We start from the raw sequence: 23430 nt of genomic DNA on the forward strand, positions 1-23430 counted from the left end.
GCTGTTTATAGTATTGTATGTTGAGTGGACCTTACATAACAAAGAGCTAAAACTAACAATCTAAAGTTTTCAATCAACAACTTGCAACGAACAATCATAAGCAAACAGTGAGTTATTACTGCCATAAGGGTAACTTCTGGAAAAAAAACTTTATTGTACATACAATCAATCCATGCACCGCAAATGCAGAAAAAACGCCATAATGAGCAGTTGAAATAGATAATTATTGTTAACACCTTATGCATCTTAACATGCCTTATTGTTAACACTAAATATGTAATGAGCATAACAATAAATATTTGTGTGGCAAATCATTCTAATGGCTCTGGCCACTTGTAACCAAAGTTTGCGGCGAGAGCAGACTATGGTTTTTAAAATGGTTATTTGGTACTATCCAAATAATGGTTCCCTTGATGAAGCGAAGTTAGAAGAAGATTTCTTGACAATTTTCTTACTTACATTTTTCGCTTTAAAATCAATGGAACAAATAAAATTCCCGACTACGTAAGAGTATCATTTGGAAAGGGTTTGGCAGCAAAATCTAGACCCACGTTTTGCGCCTGATAGATCGAGTTCCTTACGCCAACCGAAAGAATTAGCCTGCTTTCGGTTTTTCGCTAAATTGACTTCACGATGCACGCGGAAAGTATTTTTCTTTTCAGTATACACGTATACGGTACTTGTAGCGCTATTTAATTGTGGAGAATAGCTACCGAACGTTTTAGTGCGTTTACGGAATGAAAAAACAACTTCTTGTTATAAATGTAGAGTAACGATTGATGTTATGCTCGTCGAGCCGTTGACATTTACGCGTAGTAATAATGTAACCACTGACCAACTGATCGAAATTGCTAAACAAAAGCACTAATCACAAGTGATGAAATATTTATAAAACATAACACAGTGAGTCTATGAATACGAGTAAGTAGGCCTACTCAGTACAAAGAGATAAATTCAAATGTGGGTAGATATTTTCCGAAAGTAATTGAGGGAAACTTTAGAACAAAGTTATGTTTGAGATAGTTCAAGGTACTATTCCTGCATCTTTAGCCATTGTGTAAAACATGCTCCTCTGATTGGCAAGCAGATTCTTTGGGCTGTCGAATTCAACTACAGAACCTTCGCTTATAACCAGAATTCTACAAAAAAGAAAAGGCCAATAATAAATGCAAATTCTAAAAACTTTCTGCTACTTACCAAATACAATTGTTGCATATTTCTTAAAACAAAGTAATAATTATTCAAAGACTGCAATATGAAGCATAAACATGCATTGAAATTCATCTACGAGATGTTTTCAATGCAAATAAGATGATTAGTCATTTTTGCTATTTATTAGCAACTTGAATAGATTGCAGAAACTAATACGAATATCACATAGTTTTATAGCAACATCTAATATCGGATGAGGTAACACAAATCCACTGTCAGCTGATCATTGTTATTTTCAGTTGGACTAATAACTTTTTTGCAACTAGCAGAAGGCTATTTTCATTTGAGTGAATATTTAACACTTCATCTAGCATAGACACCAGGTACACGAGTGAAACTACGCACTCCTTGAAACGTAGACAGACAATCTCATGCCAGCATGTCAATATATTACTTATTGCCTCATACATAAAATAGTAATTTATTTTTGTATCTAAGAGCTCATGACAGCAAAAATAATCTATCACTGTATGTGATACTATATAACTAGCCTAGCGATTCACAGTTCAACATAGTAGGTATAGACTTCACTTGCCAGTCTTTGATGGAACACTACAAATCTATTGCAAAATATTGTAATACATGCCTATCTTGTGACAACTAATAAAAGTATATAAATTACCCTCCCTAGTACATGATAGCAAATCACTAACCTACATGTATCATAATCCATAAATAATTTACCTATTACAGTCTCTGATAGCATATGACTAACCAATCATAATACACTGTAGTATATGGCTAGTAATAGCTGTACATTTAGCTAGCAATAGCTATATATATATACAGTTCATAATAGTGTACAACTAACCTATTACAGTACATGGTAGTATATAGCCACAACCTATCACAATGCGTGATCGTGTATAATCAACCTATCTCAATACTTGATAATAAATTACTAATCTATCACAGTTTAAGATTGGTACACAACTGTCCTATTGCAGTTCATAATAATATATAGCTGGCTTATACAGGATACTATATACCTTTACAGGATCGTATACTACTAACCTATCACAGTCCATAATAGTAAAGTATTAGCCACTCCCAGTCCATGGCACAATACAACTACCCTATCAATGTACAGCCCAGTAAATTACTAACATATAACAGACCATGGTAGCAATTAACTAGCCTATCACAGTATGGAAAATAGACAACTAACCAAGATAGCATACAACTAACCTATCATAGATCACGATGACAAACTGCTAGCCAGTCACAGTCCATGATAGTAATTTACTAACCTATCACAGTCCATGATAGTATGCAGCCTGTGGGCAATAGTCAACACAGTGCAATCTGAGAATTTACTCTTGATTGTCTTCTGTACAAAATCATCTGTTTTCATATCAACTGCTGCAGTCGGTTCATCCATTATAAGGATCTTAGTCTTGCGAAGAAGTGCTCGGGCTAAGCAAACTAGTTGTCTTTGACCGACACTACAAACAAGAATTTTTTAAACAGAATATCAGCTAGTAGCTGTCAATTCAGCTTTTGTTTTCTCGTATTAAATGGGGTAGCTATGAAAATACAGAGAAGAGCTGAAATTTATATGGTTTGTTTCGACGTAACGTCGGTACAGCTAATGTTTTATACTAGTAGTAATACTAGTAGTAATAGTAGTAGTAATACATGTAGTAGTACTCGTACTAATGTTAATATATATAGTATGTCATTTAGAATTTCTTTTTTGTGTATAGCTATCATATTAGAAGTAACCTCTATAATCTGTAAAGTGCAACCATCAGGTGACATAGAACCTTGCAGCTCAGTTGAAAGAATAAAGAAATATGCAGAAGTCAACACAGAATCTGACTGGATGACAGATGTCAACCGTGCCAGGTATGAAGTTATATGGCCAGTGTAAATGTAACCAACGAATAACCTAGGGGTTTGAAGTTGCATTGGCTGTAAAGTTTATCTAATCTTATGTCCTGTCTGCTCCAGTTGACACCCTTTGTTGTATCATCTGACAAATTTCTGTTGCCTGTTGGCCAATCGCAATTATTCTCAGCATTTCTGCTGCAGCAGAGTTCATTACTGTTTTTCTGATTCGAGAACATCACTGAGTGATCATACAGCATATTTGCACCAAATAATCACTCATGCCATCATCTCAACAAAGATTATTCAGCCTTGTAGTACTATCTCTGTCTGGACTGACTCTAAAACTGGAGATCTTCATTCAGCTTCAAGGCCATCAAAAATAGCAAGAAAAATGACCTCTCACTTTATTCTAATTAAAACGTGCTCAGCAATAAATTTTAAGTGTTAATTTTTAAATAGTTTATGATTTTCTATGAAGCTTGGCTGAATCCCTAGGATGTCCTTATACTAGAAGACATCCTAAAAGATCAAACGTGTTAACTGAAATTTTAAAAGATGATTAACAGAATAACAAAAGAAAAGAACAAATCATTCTCATATATAAATAGTATGTGCTGACACTGCAACAAATTCCTGCAACCAAACTGCTACACTGAACAACAATTGTATTGCATGAGTAACTTACACTAACGTACAGGTAATTGGTAACTTTTCTTCCATCACTTTGAACCATTATAACCAAAATATCATTTCAAGTTTCAAAAGCTAAGCTTGGTAAACCCACTGACTGCAGAAACAAGTGAATATTGTTTTTACTTGAGCAATGTTTGCATGTAACAATTCACAGAAATTACCTGAGATTCTTTCCTCCTTCTCGACATTCAACCGATAATTGTCCAGGTTGTTCAACAACGAACTTTTTAAGTTTACACTGTTCCAAAACTTTCCAGAGTTTTTCATCTGAGCTTTCAGCAAAAGGGTCTAAGTTTTCTCTGAGGGTTCCGGAAAACAGCACTGGATCCTGCAGGAATGCTACAGTTCTAGACTCACTGTATTATGAGCTACAGTATGTACTGAATCATTTCATCAAAGTGACATCTTATCACGTAAGGAGTCTGGCTGTATTTTCTGTTACATAGAGTGGACGATATAGTTAGATTTTCTATATCAAGCTCTATGTTGTGTTTAAATTCCAAACTCTATAAAAACAGTGAGCTGTGGTTGGTTGACTTATTTTTTTATTTATTATTAGTGCAAAAGCCTTTAGCTTTTTTAAAGAAGCATGCTTCTATATAACCATTAGTATCTCTATATAGCCACTAGTACCTCTATATAGCCACTAGTACCTCTATATAGACACTAGTACCTCTATATAGCCACTAGTACCTCTATATAACCACTAGTACCTCTATATAACCACTAGTATCTCTATATAGCCACTAGTACCTCTATATAGACACTAGTACCTCTATATAGCCAATAGTACCTCTATATAGCCACTAGTACCTCTATATAGACACTAGTACCTCTATATAACCACTAGTACCTCTATATAACCACTAGTACCTCTATATAGCCACTAGTACCTCTATATAGACACTAGTACCTCTATATAACCACTAGTACCTCTATATAACCACTAGTACCTCTATATAGCCACTAGTACCTCTATATAGCCACTAGTACCTCTATATAACCACTAGTACCTCTATATAACCACTAGTACCTCTATATATACACTAGTATCTCTATATAGCCACAAGTACCTCTATATAGCCACTAGTATCTCTATATAGCCAATAGTACATCTATATAGACACTAGTATCTCTATATAACCACTAGTACTTTAGTATAAACACTAGTACCTCTATATAGACATCGATACATACCTGGGGCAGTATTGTTAGACTATTACGAAGTCTATGCAATCCTAACTGAGATATGTCTACCCCATCCACTTTAATGCTTCCTTTCTCAGCCTCCAACATTCTGAATAAGGGTAGCGTTAATGAGAATTTGTCTGATCCTGTTCTTCCCACAACTCCGACCTTCTCTTGAGGCTTTATCGTCAAGCTGATGTCATCAGTAGCAAGTTGTAGCTCAGGGCAATAGTGGGATGAATAATTGCTAAACTCAATTCCTCCCTCGGATGGCCAGTTGCTGTAGTTATATTGGAACTCCTAGTAACTAGAAGGCCTGTCAGAGCTGACAAGTAAGATCAGAGAGTTGCTGACTATGATCAGGATAGCAAAACACTAGTAAAAAAAGAACAAGATAATGCCATGACGTACCAGTAAGTTTCTACTATGCGAACTGCTTTGCAAAAATTGTCTGAGAGTTTGCTTACTTGAAGATTTCATAGTTTCAAGTGGGTGTATCATGAGCAGAAATTTCCCATTTTACAAATTTAGTTACATTATTAGATAAGCTTTACAGCCAATGAGACTTCAAATTTTTGGGTTACTTATTGGTTGACTTGATACCTGGGAGGGTTGGCATCTGTCGTCCAATCAGATTCTGTGTCGACTTCTGCATATTCTTTTATTCTTTCAACTGAGACGGTGTCTGTCTCGAGCTTGCTCGCAGTCCATACAATAGACGCAAGGTTCTCTGTCACCTGATAGTAAGACTATACAGGTTATAAAGGTTACATTCTATTATGATAGTTAGAAATGAAAGAAGAGAATATATGTGACATATATCTATTTATCAATAACTGTTGATCAATAAATCATGGTGATCAATACCAGTATATTTCCTACAGCTGTTTATTAACTGTTGATCCTCAATTGTTGATTACGAACTATTGATTACGAACTATTGATTACTAACTATTGATTACTAACTATTGATTACTAACTATTGATTACGAACTATTGATTACTAACTATTGTTTGTTTGCATGTTTCATTTCATTGAAAAAAAGTACATAACAGTGGAACATAGTAGAGGAAGAAAAAGCAATAAGGACCCACATGTGCAGAAGCATAACTAGTCATGGCGCTGGGTCCTGGTTAGCAATTAGTCAATTTATTTAGATGAAAAAATACACAACGACTGTTCAAGTGAATCAAGGAGGTATTGCTTGAGACTTGATTTGAAGTGATAAAAATTGTTTGTTTGTCAGAGATACGTCGACAAAGCGTTTGATACTGCTGACACCTGAAACATGACCCGTCTATGACCCAATGCAGCGGAGGAAGGTGGAAGTGACAGAGCCGTCAAGGAATGACATGTGTTGTATGTAATTAATATATTAGTGTTTTTAAAAGTATAGAAGGCTAAGAAAGAAATACAAAATTTGTAAAGCATATGAATAAGTAGAATTATAGAAATTTTAAATAATGAAACAGATGAAAATGTTGCTTTTTTGTGATAAATGATGGAAGTAGAAAATTTAGTACTATAAGAATTTGTTTTAGATATATTTTGGGTTCATTACTTCAAGCTTCTAAGCAATCCACTAATTTACTGTTCAAGTAATGCATTGTAAAGCAACAACAAGAAATCTAGAAGTAGCACAGAGAAAACCTGATAGATAAGTCTTAAGCTAGAAACTATTGATTAGTCATTACTAACTATTGATCACTAACTATTGATTAATAACTATTGATTACTAACTATTGATTACTAACTATTGATTTCTAACTGTTAATAAGTAACTGTTCATCACAAGGTGTTAGTCACTAATTGATAATTACTAACTATTGAACAACTGTTGATCACTAGTTCCAATCAGCAACCAACCTGCAGTACAAGAGAAAGAGCTAGTCCAACCATGCTGGGGCTCATGTGAAGAATGGGTATCTCCATAGATATAACGCAGAATAACGCTGTCAGAAAAATTAGCAACCCGCTGAAGAAGTACATACGAACATCCAACCAACTAAAAGCAGAGATCAAGAAAACAGTTTTATTTGAAATAGTCAGTGTCTGTAAAGTCTTACAAGAAACGTATAAAGTTATTGTGAACACCGATGAGTAACTTTATGAAAATGACTCACATGTTCGCCGACTGCTTGTAGTACTGATATATATTGAGCTTTTCTATGTTGTCGATGTTCTCCTGCATAAACCTTTTCTGGTGCCCAAAGGCTCTAATAGTCTGACAGCCATTAATTGTTTCACTCAGATGTGCGTATATTGGCGATGATGCCTTGGATGAAAGTCTTCTTAGTTGTCTTCCCGTTGAAATGTAGAATCTCTGCAAGAGTAGCAAAACATGTGATTGAGTATACAATATAATTTGACATTCATTCGAGAGAAAAGATTTAGCGGAATCTGTAAAACATCATAAGAAATGGTGATAAATAACAATTATATTTTTATACTCACCTGAATGTATATGTAAAAAGCTGCCATCGGGATTATAGCTAACACAAACATAGGCGTAGCATAAACGATTCCACCAACGCTAGCTGCCAGTAGCGCAAGAACTGAGCTCACGTCCAGAACAGACCATCCCACCGTGTTATCTGCGCAAGCACATTGATGATGATTTTTTTCAGTTTTTAAGTTAAATGCCTGAGCATACAGAGCTTGACTTTGGTTATTTTACTACAATTGCACTTCTCTTACAGTAAATGCATACCAAAATAGTACAAGTACTGAAAGTTTTAGAACCTTACTTTTCGTGCACACTCACCAACAATATCGACATCTTTGGAGAAGCGATTGAGGATCATTCCTAGTGGCTTGATCTCAAAGAAAAGAATCTTAGCCTTAAGTATGTTGTTAAGTAGAGACTTGTGTAGGTTGCTACTAGCTTGGCAGAAACAGTAGGCAGCTAGTAGGGTGTAACTCAACACCGTCAACACTGAAATATAGAGTGTAACTCTTTGAAAAATATTATCATACTACATGCATTACATCACTCTATGCACTCTATGTGTCTATGTGTCTATGTAGTACTTACCATGTCTCTTTAAGCATTGCTCATCATTTGATGCTCTCATAACATATTTTACCTGCTGTACACAACTTTTAGCATTCATTATTGTTGAACAAAAACTTGTAGAAAGAATAATAACAATATTTACTGCATGTTAGTCAAGACTTGAACTCACTTTGTCCGAGACCGATGAAAGAAAGGATAATCAGGTATTTCTCCATGGCAGACGCTCTCTGCTCAGTACTAGCTTGACTGCTGTTCTGAAACACTTCATCTCCTGTCCATTTACTTATCCAGATGCTGTAGGTTAGGTCTAGACCGGTTGATCCGATCATACAGAGTACACAGATGGACACCATCTTTAGTCCCATGGCTTTAAGATATGCTTTGTACACACTCCATGATACCTACATAGAGAGTGGTTCAAGCAAATAAGGTACAATTCTGACTGTTTTTTAAGCCGTGGCCAAATGTGCGCGCGTTTTTTGGTCAGTTGCGCAAACACAGATGCTTCAATCAAATGTCTTGAAATTTGGTGATTTAACATGAAAGACTATGCCTAACACCATGGCTTTAATAGGCTGATTTTTTTTATAAAAAAGCCCAACAGAAATGTCAAGTATGCTGTGCTAGTCACCTTTAAACATAGTCTGCTATTAAATTTAAGGTGCGTCATTTGTCTTTAAGCAAAGCGTATTAGACATTAAGGTGTAGAGTGTTAGTCATTTCTTGAGCAGGATTTATTGGGCAACTTGAAAGACGGTGTGTTAGTCATTCTTTAAACTGAATATGTTATCCAATTTGAAAGAAGGTATGTTAGTTATTCTTTAAGCAGGATATGTTTGCCAAATTGAAGGGAAATATGTTAGTTATTTTTTGAGCTGGATTTGTTGGTCAATTTGAAAAAAGATGTATTAGTGATCTTGAAGCAAGGCGTGTTGCCCAATTTGAAGGAAGGTGTGTTAGTCATTCTTAAGCAAGGTGTGTTGGTCAACTTGAAAGATGGTGTGTTAGTCATTCCTTAAGCAGAATTTGATGGTCAACATGAATGATAATATATTAGTCATTCCTTGAGCTAGATTTGTTGGCCAACTTGAAAGAAGGTTTACCCGTCCTTACAGGATGTGTTGACTAACTTAAAGGATAATGTACTAATTATATTCAAGTATAAGCTTGTAGTCATCTTTGATCATAATGTGTTAGTATTCTTTAAAATTAAGTGTATTAGTTATTTTTTTGAATCAAATCTTTTTACAAATAGTTTAGTTATAACTGTCAAAAAAGTGAAACTAATTGCAATTAGTTTTACAAATTCAATTCAATGATGTTTTTAATGTTGTCAACATTTAGTAGCTGAAGCGAATACTCATCAGTATACACCATTCGTTACTATAATAATTATCATTCAAGATGAGACTTACATTTCCCATTTTTACTTGTTCCTGTTCGTCAAATACGTCCGAGTCTTTATCATCCTCTGACCCATTCTGAGACCGACTTGTCATCGATACTGAATCACCAGCTTCTTGCTCCTTTTTGATGTTTTTATTAAAACTTTTTCTTTTTCTGCAAAATGTTTTGCTCAACTTGTTGTTCAGTTTGCATTTTTACAAATCTTTATACATATTTATACCATACGAACTGGTTTACGCACAGGGATTGTTGGCATTTGCAAAAAATCCCTCTATAAAATTGCTTTCTTTCATGGCTTTCCATGTTTTGATTTCAGTTATTTTTTTACAGACTACTTCTAAAAATGTCTTAAAAACAGACTGAGATACTGAAAGTTCTCTTTAACAATAGACTAATGACATTACAACTTTGATTATTTTATCCAAGTAGACTTGAAGTACATGTACTTATAAGTAGACTTGAAGTACATGTACTTATAAGTAGACTTAAAGTACATGTATCAATGAATAAACAGGTTTGCAAAAATAAAAACAAAAACAAAATTTCCATGTGTAGATATAACAGAATTATTTTGTAACTTAATTAATTTTGTATCATGTCTCGTACAAGTATACTTACTCCTTAAAGTTTTCTAGCGTATACTTTGGCAGCTGTATGTTGTTTAGCTTGTCCATGTGTTCTTTTTCTTTTCCAAGCACATTTTTGTTGTTAAGCAATTCTTGAGCAGCTTCATCTGGATGAAATTTAAATATGGAAACAATCGTTAAGATATACTGTAGTTTTTAAATCACAATTAAAATGCTATAATTTTCTTATAAACAAGCTGATGAAAGTTTTTAAAATTCCTTCGAAACAATGATCTAAACCCAAATAGAGTCTAGAGCATAATCTAGCCAGCAAAAGTAAATGTACATCATTACTCTTTCTTCACAAGGGTGACTTGACAAAACAGTTTTACTTAAAGCTGGATTTGGATATGTTTTTGCTCGTGAATTTGAAAAAGCTTGCTACTTCTTGACAAAGAAGAAAAGATGTACAATTCAGTAATCAGCAATTAGAAATTAACACATTGCTGACAGGTCCCAGTACAGTTGTTTCTAACTTGCTTGCATGAACCAAATATAATAATGTAATGAGGGGTGTTTGGTGAATTTAGGTGCCAAAAACTACTATGGTGTTTATGCTTCCCGCATACATTTTTAATATTTATTGGATAAGATTTTTTAAACATCTCCTAATTATTTTTTATTATTATTTATTAGAACAATAAGTTTTATTCACACTCAAAGCATTTGAGCAGTCCTAAATTAACTAAACACAAACGACACCTTCTTTAATTTAGAAGGAAAGTATGGCACGCTACAAAATTATGTTTGTTTATACACACGGACGGCTCTTACCATCTCTTAAATATGACTCAATGTACTTTGGGTAGTGTGCGGTGTTAGCAGCCGATAAGTTGTATGCTCCAAGTTGACTTAATCTTCCATTGTCAATCACATAAATCTCGTCCATGTGAGGCAACCAGTGCATGCCATGTGTTACCTGAAGCATCAAGATTTCTCATAGAAGTCTTTATTTTAGCTTTTTAAAGTCATAGAAAAGGCTCATCATTGCAGACACAATGTAGAGTGTACTAAAATATGACGAAATAATATCTTTAAAGAAATAAAATACCTATGATTTTTCTTAATGTTTTTGTACTACACACTAAATTCAAGTCTATTTTTAGTTTTTTAAAGATACCAAGAATTAGCAACCAGAATTTTAAATTCAAGATTATATTACCATGAGACGAGTTTTGTCTTTAAGAAGTCCATTGGGTCCGATGACATGTTCGAATATATGTTTGCCAACATGAATATCGACAGCGCTGAGAGGGTCATCGAGGAGGTAAATGTCAGCATTACTGTATACAGCTCTAGCCAAACTGATTCTCTGCTTTTGTCCACCTGAGATATTTATACCCTGCAGTCATATGAAATCCTTGTAAGTAAAGTTATGTTAAACATTCAACTCACTGAAAGATATTTATACCCTGTAGTTATATGGAATCATTGTAAGTAAAGTAATATTAAACATTCAACTCACTGAGAGATATTTATACTCTGTAGTCATATGGAATCATTGTAAGTAAAGTAATATTAAACATTCAACTCACTGAGAGATATTTATACTCTGTAGTCATATGGAATCCTTGTAAGTAAAGTAATATTAAACATTCAACTCACTGAGAGATATTTATACTCTGTAGTCATATGGAATCATTGTAAGTAAAGTAATATTAAACATTCAACTTACTGAGAGATATTTATACTCTGTAGTCATATGGAATCATTGTAAGTCATGTAATATTAAACATTCAACTTACTGAGAGATATTTATACTCTGTCGTCATATGGAATCATTGTAAGTAATGTAATATTAAACATTCAACTCACTGAGAGATATTTATACTCTGTAGTCATATGAAATATTGTAAGTAAAGTAATATTAAACATTCAACTTACTGAGAGATATTTATACTCTGTCGTCATATGGAATCATTGTAAGTCATGTAATATTAAACATTCAACTTACTGAGAGATATTTATACTCTGTCGTCATATGGAATCATTGTAAGTAATGTAATATTAAACATTCAACTCACTGAGAGATATTTATACTCTGTAGTCATATGAAATATTGTAAGTAAAGTAATATTAAACATTCAACTTACTGAGAGATATTTATACTCTGTCGTCATATGGAATCATTGTAAGTAAAGTAATATTAAACATTCAACTCACTGAGAGATATTTATACTCTGTAGTCATATGGAATCATTGTAAGTAAAGTAATATTAAACATTCAACTCACTGAGAGATATTTATACTCTGTAGTCATATGAAATATTGTAAGTAAAGTAATATTAAACATTCAACTTACTGAGAGATATTTATACTCTGTAGTCATATGGAATCATTGTAAGTCATGTAATATTAAACATTCAACTTACTGAGAGATATTTATACTCTGTAGTCATATGGAATCATTGTAAGTCATGTAATATTAAACATTCAACTTACTGAGAGGTATTTATACTCTGTAGTCATATGGAATCATTGTAAGTCATGTAATATTAAACATTCAACTTACTGAGAGATATTTATACTCTGTAGTCATATGGAATCATTGTAAGTAATATTAAACATTCAACTTACTGAAAGATATTTATACTCTGTAGTCATATGGAATCATTGTAAGTAAAGTAATATTAAACATTCAACTCACTGAGAGGTATTTATACTCTGTAATCATACGAACTGTTTGTAAGTAAAGTTGTAAACATTTTAATACTTTATGGTTGAATTAATCTAAAAGATTTCTATCTTCAAGTACACCAGCAAGATTTGTCAGTTGCCAACCTTTTCTCCGATGACTGATCTGTCACCATTCGGTAGCGTTTCAAAATCTTCATCAAGCCCACAGTCCTTTATAACCTGTCTGTATAGTTCTTCATCATAGTCTTCTCCAAATAGAATGTTATTTCTTATGGATGCGTTCACTATAAAAGCCTCTTGAGAAACCAGCGCTAAGGAGCCCTGTAAAAAGATTAAGTGGTAGACAACAACTTAGAAATAAAAGAGGTAATGACTGTTGATGTACTCAGTGATTGGTTCTTACCTTACGAGTAATTGAGCCTTCCTGTCTGTGCAAGTCACCAGTTATGGCAGAAAGGAGCGAGGATTTACCCGCTCCGACAGAGCCAACAACTGCTGTCAATGAACCTTCTTTAATTTGTAGGTAGATGTCATGGAGAACGGGGGGCGCATCTCGTAGATGAGAGAAGGTTCCATCAACAACCTCAATACCATAATCTGCATGTAGGTACATGTATGTTAACAGTTTCTGTGTTAACAATAACCGCTAACATGTATGTTAACGGTTCTGAATGCGGTCAGATGACTTTTAGCTGTTTGTGTAAAGTGGAACAACGAGAACAAATAAAAAGTATGCACTGAAAAAAAATAAAAATGTGAGAAGTAATAAAATGAAAGGCGTAGAGAAAAAGAATGAGACAACGCAAGGAAGCAAACCTTCTAAAGAAAAAGGAATGAGACAACGCAAGGAAGCAAACCTTCTAAAGAAAAAGGAATGAGACAACGCAAGGAAGCAAACCTTCTAAAGAAAAAGGAATGAGACAACGCAAGGAAGCAAACCTTCTAAAGAAAAAGGAATGAGACAACGCAAGGAAGCAAACCTTCTAAAGAAAAAGGAATGAGACAACGCAAGGAAGCAAACCTTCTAAAGAAAAAGGAATGAGACAACGCAAGGAAGCAAACCTTCTAAAGAAAAAGGAATGAGACAACGCAAGGAAGCAAACCTTCTTAAGAAAAAGGAATGAGACAACGCAAGGAAGCAAACCTTCTAAAGAAAAAGAGATAAGAGAATAAAAGAAATTATGTGAGCAGAAAGAAGAGGCTGGCTACTACAGGAATGACTTGAAACAAATACCAACCTGAACTTCGGTCTAATATAACATTATTCTCTTCCAAGTCATCGTTCATTAAATACTTCGCCATTCTCATCATAGACACAGAGGCCTGCAAGAGGCGTGTCTGAGTATTCATAAATGCATCTATATGTATCATGAATGTAGTGTATCTGAGAATACATCACTGTATCTGTATGTATCATAAATGTAATATGTCTGAGTATACGTAACAGTATCTGTAATGAATGTTTGTAAAATGCAGTTACCATTTAAAATGTCCCTCTGCCCTTATATAAAAATTTGTGTAGTCATGACAAAGGCTCCCACCAAAGATCCTTGTCTCACTATTCTTACTTGTTGTACTCTTACTTCTCTCAGTACTCTTACTTGTTGTCTAGTATGTAGTGCAGTTTATTTCGTACAGAATATATATTGATATTGCAAAAGATGAGTGTTGGGTTTACCGTGTATATCATACAAGTTGTATTCCTTGTCAAATCATTTCCTCAATTTTGCACAATTTTTAATGATACTACATGTAGCTGTACTGAAACATTTTACATTTTAATCTGAGCAACTTATGGTTAATGACAATCCATTTTATTTAACTTCACTCAGACTCTCATTCTACTATTTTACACAATAATGCTAGACTTGATCTATTTATTTTTACTCTAGTCACCTACTTTAGTCACCTACCCTATGAATTCGCTACTTTAGAATGCTATATTTACACTTACACGTAAGTACTACATAGTGCAATTCTGAAAGAGTCTTCTCTTTATTAATAGACATTGTCATACTCATCTCAATACTGTGATTTCTTGAGTTAGTTTATAATAGCAATTATAATAGACATATTCTAAGTCGTATTCTAAGTCGTCATCAACTTATATCTAAGTTGTAATCTACAATCTCACCATGATAAAGTAAGATATATTCTGAGCCATCACTGCTAGAGGTTCTTTGATGTAGTCAAACAATGAAAGTGATACAAATGCAACGCTAGCCTTCAGCCTGTGGTCGGGGCTCGCAGACGTATAGATAGCGAATGTTACCACCATGACCTACAAAGAGTTCACAAGTTCAGCTAAAGTCATATTTACTGTTCACATGTGGTCTGTCAAAATAGCAAGATCTAAAACCATTCTGATAATGACTGAACTCATTAGTTCCAGCCTGGCTAACCTCTGAGCGCATCAACTCGTCTTAATTTATCAATCGTCTGCACATTAAAAACTTGACTTTCTCAGCAGTATTTAGAGCCTGATTGTCAAAATTCATACAAATTTATGTCGTTTAAACCTGTGGCTCTAACATGCAACTATTTTCTCTTTTTTTATTTTATTGAATATAGCAAGTAGGTACAAATATAATATAATATGATAATATATAAATATAGCAAGTAGGTACAAATAAAAATCTAATATGATGCCGGCTATGACCAAAATGATGCCTGATATTGACTATCAGATCTGCCTTGCCAAACTTTGTCTACCTAAATGGTTTGTTTGAAACAGCTGTCATAAGCATTGTCATAAGATTTTAGAGGATAAAAACTACCCACTTTTCAGCATGCTAAATTTTGACCAGAATACTAGTCTGAGAACATCTTCCTGGTGTCATATTTTATTCCACCCAAAAAAAACCTGGATTACCAACAAGGTCAACAGTTTTTTCAATGTTTTACGAGATCTTTGATATTAGCAACCAAAAAGATGTTTTAGCTATTTATGCTCATTCTATAGTATCAGTCATGATATATGAATAGAAAAAATATTGTATTGTATAGACCTGCTAAAGCTTTGGTGATGAGATGAAAAATGTAAGAAGCAAATCATAAAAAGAAGATAAAAAAACTTCCAAGAAACCAGTTGTTTAAACACAACTGTGTTTGCTCCTTCTGACTTGTAGATATGTTTTACGCTATAATTAATGATTCATTGTGACAAATGCTTCAAAAGTCGGACCTTGATTTTCATAGATAATCTAGGTTTAAAAGTTCTTTCACACTACTTTTTGCAATGCATTTCTTTTTCTGCCTTCATACTTAATTGACTCTCAGTTTAATCCCATTGAGCTGCAGCAAGTCATCTAACCTATTCACATCTATACATGACCTATTTTAAGCATACATGACCTACCTACATTTATACATAATTTATTCTCATTTATACATGAGCTATTTACATCTATTCATAAGCTATTAACATGCATCCATGACCTATTTACATCTATACATGACCTATTTACATTTATACACGACCTACTTTCATCTATACATGACCTACTTATATCTGTACATGACCTGTTTTCAACTATACATGACCTACTTACATCTGTACATGACCTATTTACATCTATACATACCAGGACTGGCACGATATCATACAGAGACTCTTGGCAGCCTGTAAGAATGTTTATTGCTTTTTGTTTGCTGACTTCCTTGTTTCTCAGTGCTGTAACTTTGCATTCAAATGATGGCTCCCAAGCATGTAGCTTTATTACCTACAATATTTAGTGTACATTGAAACAATACACTTTCTCACAGTAGCAAAGCTCAAACTTCTCACTCTTTATTGATTGAACATAAAAGAAAACGATACTATAATAATTGAACATACATGTAGCTTGGCGAGCGCTCAGTTGATATACTAACTTGCTAGCTTACCGCAAGATTTCTAGCATTTCGTTATGCAAATGAAGAGGTTGTAGTAAGGAATGCATTGCAGCATTTTTTTAAATAAAATTATATTACAGGTTTGCAACGACAAAATTTTTTTTCTAGAGCTTACATTGCTTGCTGTCAATAAAATGCAACAATTTGAAAAAAAAACCTTCTACTGCACACAGGGGCATACAAATAAAAAAATTTAATTTGAAAATATTCATCAATTTTGCTAGTGACACTCCTTAAATATATCATTGTCTATGAAGTAGGTTAGCTGCTATGTGCAGACTCTTACATTAGTATATTTATTTACATATAAAGGTGAAAGTTGTAAGAAAAATAAGTATATTTAGAAAAAAAGATACTTTAGAAGATCATGTAATTAACAGCAACTAACCTCTGTACAATTAATAGCAAAGACTAAATACAATGGTTTTCAGGTGCCGGCTTATAAAATTTATACTGATAATAATAATTATAATTATTGCAATTACTAATTATCGATGATGCGAAAAACAACTCACTATGATCAACATTTTCTGCCCAATAGTTGTAAATGTTAACGATGAAAAGACAGGAAAGGCCACTAAATATCAAAACCTCAGAAAAAATAGCAATTGAGACGGGAAAAGTACAAAGAACCATGGTCCTAATAGTGGTGGAAGTGATTGAGGTTGTGATGAAATAATTTTCAAGTTACTATGCGTTTATTCCAAAAGGCTTGTATGTTTTCAGCACACAACAATTATTACTGCATGTTATGTGTCATATCATCTGCAAGGATCTACCTCTAAGACCTGCGGTGAGGGATCATGTTGCAGCCAAATCCAGCCTTGAGTGGATTCAGAAGCCAACATAATAATATTGGCAATTGTCATACCTTGACAGAAGACTTGAGTTCAGAAGCTAACATATTAATATTAGTAATTGTCATACCTTGACAGAAGACTTGAGTTTGTTCAGAAGCTAACATATTAATATTAGTAATTGTCATACCTTGACAGAAAACGAGTGTGTTCAGAAGCTAACATAATAATATTAGCAATTGTCAGACATTGACAGAAGACTTGAGTGTGTTCAGAAGCTAACATAATAATATTAGCAGTTGTCATACCTTGATAGAAGACAGCATCTCTTTAGTCAGCTTTATTCTCTCGTCTTTAATTTTCATAGTCTCCAACCAAAGTTTCCTTTGGAAGTAGCCAATGACAAAAGAAATGGGTGTGGCTAAGCAAAGAATACCGAGGCCAGCAAAGACGCTGTTGCCTAGCATTCGGTATAATATAAACATAGCAACAACGAGCTGTAGAGGCGTTATCAGGAACATCCAAACACGACTACAAGATACAAAAAGCAAGAGCTCATTGTCAGCGTGTAGCAAATGACAGAATAAGTCGACAAGACTAAACAAATCAAATTGTAGAAGAAAATAAGGCCTTCTCGAAAATGAACACTAAAGGTTTTGAAGTGCTAAATATATGTGAATGATTGCATATGATTTCAGATGATTGATGAGGAGTACACTAGTCTTGTGCTGCGCTATAAAAGTACATCTATTTAAAAAAGGAGTGAGTCTATGATTAGCAATGCATATGAAGTATAACAAAAGAGAAGACAACTCTTCCTTTTGTAACAGATCATCGCAAGTTTATCTTGTCAGCAGATTGCATTTTGTCAACTAACTTGCAAGATTGTATAAACGGCGTACAGTCATGCATACACACTCTATGCTACTTACTCTAAAAATCCTAGCGTTCTCTTTGTGTCCACAGCCATCAGGTTGACTATTTCTCCAGTGCTCGACACACGCCGGGCATCTGCGCTCAGAGATAGTGACTAAAATTGTGATACACTCAGTATTTGACTGAGAACCATGAAGTTATTAATACGAGTCATAGCTGCAAACTCTCTGGGCTACGGAATAATATACTTTTTTATACATATAGCTCATGGTCAGTCTTATTAACAAATTAGTTTGTCCAGTATTTTGACCTATTTTACCCAATGGCATAAGAAGTATATGTGCAGAAGTATATGTGCATGGGTAGGAGTATATGTGCTTGGGTAGGAGTATATGTGCATGGGTAGAAGTATATGTGCATGGGTAGAAGTATATGTGCATGGGTAGAAGTAAATGTGCATGGGTAGAAGTAAATGTGCATGGGTAGAAGTATATGTGCATGGGTAGAAGTATATGTGCATGGGTAAAAGTATATGTGCATGGGTAGAAGTATATGTGCATGGGTAGAAGTATATGTGCATGGGTAGAAGTATATGTGCATGGGTAGGAGTATATGTGCATGGGTAGAAGTATATGTGCATGGGTAGAAGTATATGTGCATGGGTAGGAGTATATGTGCATGGGTAGAAGTATATGTGCATAGGTAAGAGTATATGTGCATGGGTAGGAGTATATGTGCATGGGTAGAAGTATATGTGCATGGGTAGAAGTATATGTGCATGGGTAGAAGTATATGTGCATGGGTAGAAGTATATGTGCATGGGTAGAAGTATATGTGCATGGGTAGGAGTATATGTGCATGGGTAGAAGTATATGTGCATGGGTAGGAGTATATGTGCATGGGTAGGAGTATATGTGCATGGGTAGAAGTATATGTGCATGGGTAGAAGTATATGTGCATGGGTAGAAGTATATGTGCATGGGTAGGAGTATATGTGCATGGGTAGGAGTATATGTGCATGGGTAGAAGTATATGTGCATGGGTAGAAGTATATGTGCATGGGTAGAAGTATATGTGCATGGGTAAAAATATATGTGCATGGGTAGGAGTATATGTGCATGGGTAGAAGTATGTGTACATGGGTAGGAGTATATGTGCATGGGTAGGAGTATATGTGCATGGGTAGAAGTATATGTGCATGGGTAGGAGTATATGTGCATGGGTAGAAGTATGTGTACATGGGTAGGAGTATATGTGCATGGGTAGGAGTATATGTGCATGGGTAGGAGTATATGTGCATGGGTAGGAGTATATGTGCATGGGTAAAAGTATGTGTACATGGGTAGGAGTATATGTGCATGGGTAGGAGTATATGTGCATGGGTAGAAGTATATGTGCATGGGTAGGAGTATGTGTGCATGGGTAGAAGTATATGTGCATGGGTAGAAGTATGAATGAAGTGTATATATATATATATATAAAGTATAATAAAGTTTAAATGTTTGCTTATCTTTTGTTCAGCTCTCAGTTTCATGTGTTTCCATTTCTGTATACGTATAAGAATGCTTGCATACATATATAGAGCAAGCAGTTGAACACCTCTATTCATAGACCTATTAATTATACTTTATACATATAGTTAATAGGTCTATGCCTTTATTTGAACACCACCTTTATTTGAACGGCATCTCTGTTTGATCGCAACTTTGACATTCTTTGATTTAATGAACCCATAATAGCAAGTGATTAGTTGAAGTGTTTGAAAATGGTGCTAATGACACCTCGATTACACCAATAACAATTAATTCTCTTGTAGCTGCTGTCCGTATCAAAGTTCGTTTTCTAATTCCAAAGCTTACAGGTTTTTGTTTCAAACATTGAAAGAAAAAGCACTTTCAGCACCATAGAAATAATTAGTAACTGTATCAGGCTAATAGTAGTTTTTGTTTAACTCGGACTTCATACCTTGACACATGTGAAAAACGGTGTACATTTCCGATGGAATCTGTACGACTATTTTCACACTATATCTAGTTCTTAGCGCGCATGCGTCTGAGAGTGTATGAGAGATATGACTCAGCTTCTCCATACATATTTATTTAGAGATCTACGACAAATTGAAGGTAAGTCATAGCAGATTTATGGCATACACAAAGATTAATGTTGCTTTACTAGAGAGAGTGCAAAATATAGGCAGTATTCGCTTCGCCCGTGAAAGAGTTAAATTTAGCTTCCCAAATTTCTGACGAGCTATTTGAAAAATACAATGTCACCCTTTATGTAAATGTCACCTCTGATAGAATGCCACTCTAAAAAAGGGTTGAAAAATAGAGCGCCATGGCGTTCAAATAACTCTATTTTGTAAGAGAGCCGTGAACGAAGGGAACAGAATTGGAGACATACCTTTTTGTATATGGCTGCAGTTAAAGCAGATCGAATTCTCGTTCGTGTTTTCAAGTTGACCATGAGGCGAGCATTCCAGCAGATAGCACCACAGAAGTAGGCAAGCAGAAAAAGAAAACAATATAAGATCCCCTTCCATAGAGGTTCTGGCATATCCGTCTGGAGGCTTTCCACGTACGTGATAAGCAAGCTAAAAATTTTAATAACCAGTTACATTTGGGCTAAAAATTGTAATAACCAATCACATTTGGGCTAAAAAATGTAATAACCAATCAAATTTGGCTCACAAATTCAAACAATGCGAGACATATAGGTATAGCTAGTGGTGCACAGTATTTGTTAAGTCTAAATTTTCGGCAATCAAAACTTGTAAAATATTTCAGATCTAAAAACAACCAACGCGAATTACCTGTATAAATGTGTTTTTCATAAACGAACACAAAGAAGGGATCACAGGCTACTCTCAGCAAACAATTTACGTACTATGGTGAGTTCGAGTAAAGTAACCATCATGTCGGTACATACCATTTTAGTTTACTTACCATAAAATCAGGGGGTTGAGAAGCTTTGGTAACTTGGCAACAATGCTTAGAAACCAGCCCTGTAAGAGTACAGGAAATATTTATAATTCATATAGCGACTGTCAAGTCTCTCAGCAACAAACTATTACTAGGTGGTTACTACTTGCTCAACATGCTGTTGGAGACAAATAGAGACAAACTAGGTTTACTTTTAAATTTTAACTTTATATTCTAACTTTTTATTTTAAAGCTACTCATCTGGCAGCATCTTTTCTTATGATTGAGCAGCTCATGAAATATTTCAGCTAGATACCCTTACAAAAAATACTTATTTCATCTGATATCTACCTGTAATGCGTTAAAACAATCATTTCCTTCAGCTAATGTACTCATATTACGATGCCAGTGAATGTCATGGTAAAATGAGATAATTAAAGGCCAAAAATTGAAAAATGAATGAGAGCATTTCATAAGCTAGAGGCTGGAAAACTAACCAATGAGAGCATAGGTATAAAGTGCTTCATTAATACTGCAATAAGAGGTGACCCATTCTCCTTGCCGCTTCCTTCTGAGAAAGTTTTGACTATTTCTTTCTCAGCCTTTAACTTATCATTAGCCGCAGGTCGGAATGCTTGCTTGCGTCTGAAAGAATTCATTAAGTCTTTTTTATTAATAAACCAATTGGAGTACAAAATGAAGTCAAATGATATGTTGTGATAAAGATTATGTACTGTCATATATCTTGACCATATGCCAATCAATGTCCAAGATAACAGATTCTTATAGTTTATCTTAACATGTAGCTCTCAGTTTCTGTTTATAAATTCATAGTTTCATTTCTAACTTCAAATCATTTCCTTCATGAATTCAGAACCTGTAACATAACTTTTATTACTGTGTAATCAAATTTGGTCGCATATAAGTATGACTTTTTATGAATTGCCTACAACCAATATGAATATGATATTGAGAATGGTCAACCAGATACAGAAGTCAGACCAGTTATGTAGGGAGAATCTAGCCTCCACCCGAGTCAACATCGTGTTCACTTCATTTATACATTGGCCTCGCTTCATTTCTTTACTAGCTCTGCCTCATTTCACATCCTAATAAGCATTTCTTTGGCTGTAGTTGATCGACAAGAAAGTTATATTTGAAGTTTCTTATCAACACCGTATAAACATGTCAGGGTAAATAGTCTGAAGAGTGGTAAACACAAACATCCTACCCCTTTAGAGCCTGAACATAATATTTCAACCTTGCGACAAAGGCTATCCGCTTGTAATAATTCCTCTATGGTTTACTCTGCCAGACTTGTAAATAATGGAGGAAGTGAAATTCTATAGCAGATCTTTCGAGGAACAAACCAACGGTCAGTTGATTTTGGAAGAGCCTAGTTCATGTGCCATCAGTTAGTAGATATCTTATTGAGAAAACTCTGACAAGTAAAGCAAGATACAATTTTCCGATTTCACTTTGGTGAAATATTTCACTATATCTGATATTTCTGTAAAACATCGACAATCTGTTCTGAGAAGCCAGATGTTCTAAAAATTATGTTCGTTCTCTAATTTTATACGCTAGCGAACATCTTTAGCAGGATTGTTAAATGTTTTGACCATCTTGTGGGAGCTTCATGCCTCTATTACAAATTTAGGAAGATGTAAGTAACTCTATTACATATACATATGAGGTAAGTAACTCTATTCCATATACATATGATGTAAGTAACTCTATTCCATATACATATGATGTAAGTAACTCTATTCCATATACATATGATGTAAGTAACTCTATTCCATATACACATGAGGTAAGTAACTCTATTCCATACACATATGAGGTAAGTAACTCTATTCCATGCACATATGAGGTAAGTGACTCTATTCCATACACATATGAGGTAAGTAACTCTATTCTATACACATATGAGGTAAGTAACTCTATTCTATATGCATATGAGGTAAGTAACTCTATTCCATATACATATGAGGCAAGTAACTCTATTCCATACACATATGAGGTAAATAACTCTATTCCATACACATATTATGTAAGTAACTCTGTTCCATATACATATGATGTAAGTAACTCTATTCCATATACATATGATGTAAGTAACTTTATTTCATATATATAAGAGGTAAGTAACTCTATTCCATGTACATATGATGTAAATAACTTTATTCCATATATATAAATGTATATGAGGTTAACCAGCTGATGCAACTATGAAGCAGGCTTTTACCTTGTACAGTGTCTTCGTATCTTATCATGGAGATCCTTCTCAAACTGAGGATAGTAGCTGTTAACCCTGTCAGGTGGT

The 23430-nt window shown here is 34.4% G+C and overlaps 1 protein-coding gene across 2 annotated transcripts; it reads right to left on the bottom strand.

Annotated features, from left to right (window-relative positions):
- Positions 1-134: 134 nt before the first annotated feature.
- LOC137399319 (ATP-binding cassette sub-family C member 2-like) lies at positions 135-21679 on the bottom strand. 2 transcript variants are annotated; one of them, XM_068085383.1, is made up of 23 exons: positions 21599-21679; positions 21126-21184; positions 20584-20773; positions 18237-18334; positions 17613-17835; positions 16198-16335; positions 14748-14894; positions 13852-13936; positions 13017-13210; positions 12758-12934; positions 11139-11318; positions 10736-10895; positions 9359-9459; positions 8113-8344; positions 7692-7862; positions 7382-7521; positions 7051-7250; positions 6794-6932; positions 5530-5663; positions 4936-5206; positions 3900-4066; positions 2463-2657; positions 135-1139 (listed from the first exon to the last, which is right to left on the bottom strand). In XM_068085383.1, the coding sequence occupies exons 1-23, from the start codon at positions 21626-21628 to the stop codon at positions 1025-1027; spliced, it is 3546 nt and encodes a 1181-aa protein (XP_067941484.1). In that variant the 5' UTR covers positions 21629-21679; the 3' UTR covers positions 135-1024. The 2 variants fall into 2 exon arrangements, with proteins under 2 accessions (XP_067941484.1, XP_067941485.1); XM_068085384.1 differs by lacking the exons at positions 14748-14894; positions 16198-16335; positions 17613-17835; ... (2 more) ...; positions 21126-21184; positions 21599-21679 and adding an exon at positions 9969-10083 and having other exon boundaries at positions 9359-9503; positions 10751-10895; positions 13852-13909.
- Between the last annotated feature and the right edge of the window lie 1751 nt (positions 21680-23430).

This window comes from Watersipora subatra, chromosome 7, assembly GCF_963576615.1.
Source record: "Watersipora subatra chromosome 7, tzWatSuba1.1, whole genome shotgun sequence".
Classification (NCBI taxonomy): Eukaryota; Metazoa; Bryozoa; class Gymnolaemata; order Cheilostomatida; family Watersiporidae; genus Watersipora; species Watersipora subatra.